Source organism: Colossoma macropomum, unplaced genomic scaffold, assembly GCF_904425465.1.
Source record: "Colossoma macropomum unplaced genomic scaffold, Colossoma_macropomum, whole genome shotgun sequence".
Classification (NCBI taxonomy): Eukaryota; Metazoa; Chordata; class Actinopteri; order Characiformes; family Serrasalmidae; genus Colossoma; species Colossoma macropomum.
In genome coordinates this window covers 2,390,138-2,398,906 of record NW_023494795.1, presented here as the reverse complement: position 1 = coordinate 2,398,906, position 8,769 = coordinate 2,390,138, and the positions used below count along the sequence as shown (strand labels likewise).

The 8,769-nt window shown below is 41.5% G+C and overlaps 1 protein-coding gene across 1 annotated transcript in view; it reads left to right on the top strand.

Annotated features, from left to right (window-relative positions):
- Positions 1 to 4,109: 4,109 nt before the first annotated feature.
- Positions 4,110 to 8,769, top strand: part of stum (stum, mechanosensory transduction mediator homolog) — a 30,008-nt gene continuing 25,348 nt past the window's right edge. Inside the window, exon 1 of the mRNA XM_036581191.1 lies at positions 4,110 to 4,959. Coding sequence (XP_036437084.1) covers positions 4,791 to 4,959 — 169 coding nt within the window. The 5' untranslated portion in view covers positions 4,110 to 4,790. The remainder of the gene's footprint in view (positions 4,960 to 8,769) is intronic.

Here is an 8,769-nt window from a genome sequence, read left to right as displayed (position 1 = left end):
GTTAATGACTTTTTTTTATACTATGTAAAGCGTCCTAGGGTTTGTGAAAGGCACAACATAAATTGAACGTATTATTATTATACATACATACATACATCATCTAAACCGCTTATCCTTCTGGGTCGCGGTGGGGTGCTGGAGCCTATCCCAGCCGTCATTGGGCGGAAGGCAGGATACACCCTGGACGGGTCGCCAGTCCATCGCAGGGCAGACAGACAGACATACACAGTCACACCTAGGGGCAATTTAGCATGTCCAATTGGCCTGACTGCTTGTTTTTGGACTGTGGGAGGAAACCGGAGTACCCGAAGGAAACCCACGCAGACACGGGGAGAACAGGCGAACTCCACACAGAAATGACCCTGGTCAACCCGCCGGGAATCGAACCCTGGCCCTTCTTGCTGTGAGGCGACAGCGCTACCCACTGCGCCACCGTGCCGCCCTTATTATTATTATTATTATTATTATTATTATTATTATTATTATTATTATTATTATTATTATTATTATTATTATTATTATTATTATTATTTAACAGAAGTGAAAATGGGGCAGAGACCTGACCACATCTCTCTGAGATGTGCAAAACAGTGCACCACAAAATTAAAATAGGCTTCTGTTTGTGGCTAGATGTCTTAATAGAAAGTGCATTGTATGTATAGAAGTATCCATACATCCCTTCAAATTAATGAATTCATCTACTTTAAATTAGTGGTTTACCAAAAATATATAATTGACACAGTTGTCCCCTTATCCTTTATCAGGCAAGACATGTTTGGTTCCAAAGTATGCTAAATATGTCCGAAGAATAATATTTCAAATAATAGAATAATATAAGAAGGATAATATAGAATAATGAAGAATAATATCTCCACACTTTCATTGTTTGTGTGGGTTTGTGAAATACAATCATAATTCAGTTTTACATTACCTTTATCAAACTTCTATCCCATAGAATCAAACAGGCTGTTTTTGTTACTGTCTCTTTAAGACTGATATTTGTAAATGACCTCTGTTCTGATTGGCTACCCTGTGTTATGCTTCATATAAAAAGGCAATCCAGGCTGAAACACTGCTTATAACTTCCATGTGAAAGGGAGGAGCTTAATTGATGTAGGCTAAATAGGTGTGTAAATGCAAATGTGTTGGTTTTTGTGACATCACAAAAACCATGAATTCAAAACAGGCTGTTTTTGCAGCATACCTTTCATAAATGGACCGGAGAGCGAACAGTATGTTTTGAAATTTTAGGCCTGTTAGTGTAGTACATTAATCTATTTCATTTTAAAAAGCAAGGAAAATTCAGTTTTCCACAATATATAAGTTGCACACACAGCTTATATAATCTAAAGCAGCTGCACATGACCTTAAGGTCACCATGCTCAATGCCAAGTGTCAGCTAGAGGGGTATACACCCCCCAGCACTGGGCTGTGGAGCAGAGGAACCGAGTTCTCTGGAGTGATGGAGCTCCATCTAATACCTTCGGGATGAGTTAGAGCAGCATTCATGATCTCAGACTAATTATCCAACACCAGTAGCTGACCCCACCAATGCTCTTGTGGCTGAATGCAATCAAATCCTCACAGTAATGTTCCAATGTCTAGTGTAAAGCCTTCTCAGAAAAGTAGAGGCTGTTACTGCAGCAAAGAGGGACAAACTCTCTATTAATGCCACTGATTTCAGAAGAACGCTGAATAAACAGTTGTCCACAAACTTTTGGACATGTTGTGTATCTCTGTTGTGCTCCATTATACTGTAAGCCACTCAGGGCCTTCAGTGAGTGGTAATGTGATTATGGTTGGGCGGAGATTGTATCTTCTAATTTATGGGGTCACATTTCTGTTAATGCTGAAAAGCATTAATTTAATGAGAGGAGAATGTAGCTGTTGGTGGTCTGGGACCGCAGGACCGTTTGTGTGCCTTTATTGCTCAATCAAAGCATCAACAACCAATAGGCTCATAACCAACACACATACAGAAGCTACAGCTACACCTTCACTTTTTCTATTGATTGTGCTATTTCATCATGGTGTATAGTCATGTTATTTACATTTTTGATGAATAATTCCAACGCTCAGTTAAAACAACTACAACCCCATTTCCAAAAAAGCTGGGATGCTGTGCAAAATGTAAATAAAAACAAAATGCAATGATGTGCAAATCATTAAACCCTATATTTCATTGAAAATAGTACAAAGACAACAAATCAAATGTTGAAACTGATAAATTGTATTGTTTTTTGAAAGATATATGCCCAAAAAAGTTGGGACAAGGCAACAGAAGGCTGCTAAAGTTGTGTAATGCTGAAAAAAAAAACCTGGTGGTTGACTGGCAACAGGTTAGTAACATCATTGGGTATAAAAAACATCCCGGAGAGTCTTTAAGAAGTAAAGATGAGGAGGGGTTCACCACTCTCTGAAAGACTGCATGATCAAATAGTGCAACAATTCAAGAATAATATTTTTCAACAAAAAATAGCAAAGAACTTCTGCTTTTCATCATCTACGGTACATAATATCATTAAAAGATTCAGAGAATCTGGAGAAATCTCTGTATGTAAGGGACGAGGCCAAAAACCAGTATTTGCTGGCTGTGATCTTTGGGCCCTCAGGCAGCACTGAAATTCTTTTTGGAAATCATGGACACTGTGTCCTCCGAGATAAAGACCACTCAGCTTGTTATCAGTGCACAATTCAAAAGCCAGTATTTATGATGGTGCAGGGCGGCATTAGTGCACATGGCATGGGTGACGTGCACATCTGTGAAGGCACCATTAATGCTGAACGAAATATACATGTTTTGGCAACATATGCTGCCATCCAGACGACGTCTTTTACAGGGAAGGCCTTGATTATTTCAGCAAGACGATGTCAAACCACATTCTGCATGTATTACAGCAGCATTGCTCCATATTAAAAGAGTCCGGATGCTAAACTGACCTGCCTGCAGTCCAGACCTGTCACCGCTGAAACATTTGGTGGGTTATAAAGCTGATGAGCAGCTGAAATCCTGTATCAAACAAAAATAGAAAAACATTTCACTTTCAGAACTACAGCAGTGTCTCCTCAGTTCCCAAACACTTACAGAGTGTTGTTAAAAGAAGAGGTGATGAAACACAGTGGTAAACAGGCCCCCGTCCCAACTATTTTGGAATGTGTTGTTGGCATCAATTTGAAAAGGGGCATATATTTTTGAAAAAACAATAAAATTTCTCAGTTTCAACATTTGATTTGTTGTCTTTGTACTATTTTCAATTAAATATAGGGTTTAAATGATTTGCAAATCATTGCATTTTGTTTTTATTTACATTTTGCACAGCGTCCCAACTTTTTTTGGAAATGAGGTTGTAATTCCAACACAGTGCTGCTGTACATTTGCATGTACATTTATGGCGTTTAGCATACAGTCTCATCCACAGCGATTTACAGAAGTGCTTTATTGTCTATTATAGCTAGTGCAAATACACTGGAGTCCAATAACCCTGCTTCAGCTAAGACAGGAGTCAGGGCTGATACCTACAGGTAAAGACACACATACACAATCTTTAAGAAAGGCTTTTTTATATGCACCTTGTTTAACCGATTCGGACGTCACAGAAGAAATGAGATTTGTATCCAGCGTGAGTGGGCCTAAGCATTCATGAAAAACGCAGCAGTCATTGAACCACTTAATAAGCTATTCAGACCCCATTAACAGATTAGACAACCATAGAAATGCTAATCATCAAAAGCACAGCTGTGGTTGTGAATAGTGGCTTAACATCCACAGCATTGGCACGGTGGATCTAACCACAAAATGACCTGAAAATTGCAACACAAACACACGCGGCACAAGAAATACAAACCATTTGCATCCTCTGTGATATTTAAGAGGGTAACACAGCTGACTACTTTTACATGTTTGGTCGAGTGAGAATAAAAGCGATAACATTTAAACCTTCAGAGGAGTGAAGATTGAAAGCTGGTAAGTACTGTGAGAGATGGTGAAGGTTTGTCTGTGGGAGTGAGGTTTGGGCCTACCCATAAATTTGTTGTGCCCACCCCAAACGGCAGTCCCGGCAGTCTTTTAACCGTGCTACCTGGGGAGCTTTAGCGGGTGTGGCCATGCAAAGCAGCTCTCGTTAGGCGCCACGTTTCCGGTAGAAGAAGGAAGTTCGTTGTAGTTGCTGTTGTTGTTGTGTGTGTTAATGTATTGGGTTGTTAAACTGTGTCTGTGGAGGGTGTCGTGTCCTCCACGCTACAGTCTACTGCACACCGCTCTTCATAGGAGTGTACAGTATCGGCTTATTGATTTAATCCAACACTTCTTCTGTGAAAGTGTCCACAGTTATAATTTAAACTGTAAATAACACATTACAGGTGGGCGCAGGTACAATGGACTGTGTGTTAGGAACAGGGGGGCATCTTGCTTATTTTATTTTAATTTTAAATTTGCATAAACAGGTGTTTCCTAAAGTGTCTCAAAAATCCCTACAGATTAAGTATGACCAGCTTTCAGGCCTTTGATGTTGTGTTATGAACAGTGTAGAAAAATTAAAGTAGGAGCCAATCATCAGGAGGCGGAATACTACCAGCCAATCCCTGCGCAGAAGGCGGGGCTTTCCGGAAAACGGGTGCGAAAAGAACAACGTGCGTAAAGACACAGTGTCTGGTAGCGACGGTGTAGCTGCACATTTCCTTCCCTCGCTTCAGTGTTTAGAGAGATTACAGAGCTGCGCGCGAACGGCGAGTGAACCAATCACTTTAGTCAGAGGATTTCGAGGAAATTCTCTCATAGATTTTATCCAGAAATGGACCAGAAGGACACGGAGATGAACGAGAAAGGAGTTTCCTCCTCCACCAGCGGAGTTGTTGTCCAAGTTCGAGAGAAGAAGGGACCTTTACGGGCAGCGATCCCGTACATGCCTTTCCCTGTAGCTGTGATCTGCCTGTTCCTCAACACGTTTGTACCTGGGCTCGGTGAGTAACGGTCAGCATTCACCTGAGAGGGAGAGAGAGGGAGTTTAAGCGGCTCTTCTGTCCACAAATGTCCTGTTTATTTTGAAGAGGTGGACTGTAGTCCAGCGGAGCGCAGGGCTGTCAGTGAGGCTCCCCAGTACGGTGTCGCGCCCTCACAGGGAATCAGTATCAGCAAATGCGCGAGACTGTAACTGTTTACATGTATTTTTAGAGTGTTCGGGTGAACGTGTCCGTTTGTGTGAGTGATTCTCAGGCTTGTGTGTTCATCAAACCGTCTCTGAAGAATGACCATCACTGACACCCCTGACCCCTCTGTGTAAACCTGTGGACTGAGCTCTGTAGTCACTTTGTCTCTTTGTTTCTATTAACACTGAGGTCAGCTACCGTTACGTGACCTTCGACTGCAGTCATTTCTTTTCCAATCACCTGTTCAAAAGGTATGAGAAGCAGAAACAATCGCTGACCTTTCCCTCTTTGTATCCAGGCAACACAGCACTTCATTTTCACCTTTTCACAGCAACCTCCTCATCCCTCTCGCTACCCAGCACTTCTCTCTGTGATTTCAGCTTTCACTCTGGCCCGTGGCTCTCGGAGGCCTAATTGGTACCCTTGATATTTGGTATTTGGACACTGGTGTGATTTTGGCGCTCGGCCCCCTCACCCCTTTTCCCTTTCATCCTGAGATCCTCCTTCCCTAATTGCCAGGTGGGAGTGGCTGAAGGCCTCTAAGGACCCACCTTGTGTCTAAGATGATATTTTTAGTGTGGTTCTAGCATTGCCAGGTAGCTCTGGTGCAAATTCAGAGGGTGGACAGGGGGGATATGTCTGCTCCACTTTTGAAAACAAATATGCAAGATAACTTTGGGGGTCACGGGATGGCTGTCAGAAGAAGTACGTTGGAAAGAGTTGTCAGATATCAGTTATTACAGTTCTCAATTAAAATTTAATATTCCGGTTAAACCCTTACAGGGTCCACCGGGGGGGGGCAAAGTTTCATTACGCACTACTATATCCAAAGAATAGCTCAGCCAGTTTGCATTGAAGTCCTTATAATTACTGAATTATTAGCCTGGGATTTTAAGGGATTAACCCCAAAATTGATTGTTGTTTTATTTAGTTATATTCAGTATAATCTAAAAGGAGAAGTTGTTTTTTCTCCTTATTTTTCATTATTGGTGTATTTATTTAGCTAGAACATTACAGCAACATGCAGAAAATAACAATATTATAATAAGTAGGTGTTGAGAAAATAGAGCAGGTGTTGTACGTATATATATATTTACCTTGTATCTCCAAATTAGTGTAAGTCAATGGAACCAGTAATCAAGTAATCCAAGTAATTTTGGATTGTTTCCTTTGGTCCATTTATCATGAAATTCATACACAATGTATAGGGCAACCAGCATTTTCAAATTATGTCAAAAACTAAAAGATGAAAAAAATGGAGATATGAGGTTTTGTTCCAACAACTATGATATATTAGCTGTTATAGCATTACAGAATACCCTATTTAAAAAAAATGTATACTATTTTCTTGTTTTATTTTAATATATACTGAAACTGAACTGCTGTAAACTTACAGTCTTTCCAGAGAACAGATGCCCGCCCAGTCCATCCTCTAGTATCGATCCCAGAATACATCAAATTACGGCCTCTCCTCTTCATTCCAGCTTCTGTTGACACAGATCCGTCCCACTGGGCCTTTCTTGTGTCTGTGTGTCTGCATGCACTGCTGGGGTTAGTGATATCAGGGCATGGGAAATATGCAGTCTCTGTGGTGTAACCGAGGTCCCAGCCTGGTTGCTGCGTTTTCCAGTGGCCCACATTTTCCTGACAGGCTTATTCAGGCTGAGCTTAATGCAGTCCGACTGCAAACTTCCAACCTCTCCCTCCTGCTCCACTCTGCCACCGGTGGCCCTCTGGTGTTTTCGCCAGTCTGGGCTGGATGGCCATATTTCTGCCTTTTCCCTAATGTAGTCTGTTCCAGTAAGACATCTGTGCCAAGCTTCGAGTTTCAGACTCCCCCGTGGACATCTGAAACGCGTACAGAGCACTCAGGGAGAGCGATCCTTTTATATGCATGCATGTCGTGGTGTGGTCATCCCAAACGACCTTGTCTACCTTGCTGACCTTGAACAGAATGCTTGTTGAGCTTAAAGACACAGTTCACTCCTAAATGCTAAAGTGGCTGACAATAAATAATGACTAGTGAAGAACCGGTTTGCATCACAATATTTCATTATTTGCATCATAATAATTGCACCTCACGCCCGAATGCTAAAGTGGCTACAATGCAATAGAGCTATTGGAGAGACACTTAGCATCATATTATTTGCACCTTTCACCCCAAAATGCTAAAGTGGCTAACGGTGAATGATAGGTGTAGAACCAGTTAGGCATCATGTTATTTGCATCATGCTAACTGTTCCCCACAAGCATTCATTCATTCAGCAACAATCAATATAAGCACTTATGTAGTTGAAGCTGCCCTTAAACTATACAGCAGTTGATGATATTAAATAATTTTGGGTTGTAGTTTCTGTGCAGAAACAAGAACTCTTATTGAACCTTAAATGCATATATATTAACACAAAAGGGCATTTTGTGGGAGGCATGAAGTGTGACGTCAATAGAGTCCTCTGAATACACTCTGTCAGGAGAATAACAGTGATCTGATGTGTTTATGACTGACAGCAGAAGCCATAATCGATGGCGAAAGGGCTTAAACACGTTGAAAATGAAGACACAAAGTAGACTCGAATTCCATCGTTTGTTAAATGTTGACCGCTAAAAATGGACATCTCTGCGATTCGGCTAATTCTCCTGACTGTATTTCAGGAAGGTTTAAACTTCTCTGACACTGAATAAGCACACATCCATGTGCCTGAGCTACGAGTCCCCCCTCCTCCTCGTACAGCCTTTCATTAAAATATTCCTCACCGGTTAAGTAAATATTAGATGGATCATGAGTGTCACTGCAGCTAAACATCTCCATTTTTTCAGTTTTCTACATCGTTCAAACACGGCAGCTGTCCTTTACACTGTGTGAAAATTTCATGATGAACGGACCAATAGAAATGCTCCAGAACTGCTTGGGATGAAATCTATTTACAATAACTTAGAGTAAAAGTTAAGAGTGTTTTGCCCTCTGCTGTAAACCTAGCATTTTGGAGATGCTTGTTTTTCTTTGTGGTGAAATACAGCCAGCTTTCTAGTTACGTGTTGAAGTGTCCACAAACCTTGGCGCACCTCCAAATTTTAACCTGGGAAACCCTGGTAATAATAATGGGCCTCATTCTCCAATATCTTCCTAAGTTTGTTCTTAAGTGTGTTCTTGAGAAAGGTCCTGCGAAGATTTCTTCGTCAGATTCATGACGTGTCCTTAAAGCGCAGAACTGTTCTCACCTTTGTGCTCTTGGGTGTGTAGATTCTGTTCTTACCTCAGAACAAATCCCACATGAGAGAACACTGGTGAAAGTCAGAGTCTTGGTCAAAACTGCATAAATGGGTTTTAGGAAGAATTTTCTTCTGAAGAACGCTTGGTGAATGAGGCCCAATGTTTTCCCATTTATCCGTGAATAATATTACCGATATATCGCGCATCCTGACTCATTTGGTCTTTTTGACTCACTGCATCTGTGTACTGTACAGAAAACAAACATCCACACACCTGCCTTCTATCACCACTGCATGCAGGACCAGCTTATCAGGCTCCTGCCTGTGCCGTGGTGCCGGTTACCCGAACTAGAGGCAACTGTTATGACAAGGGAGCCACATGTTTGGACGTTGGAGGGGAAAGTGCCCCGAGCA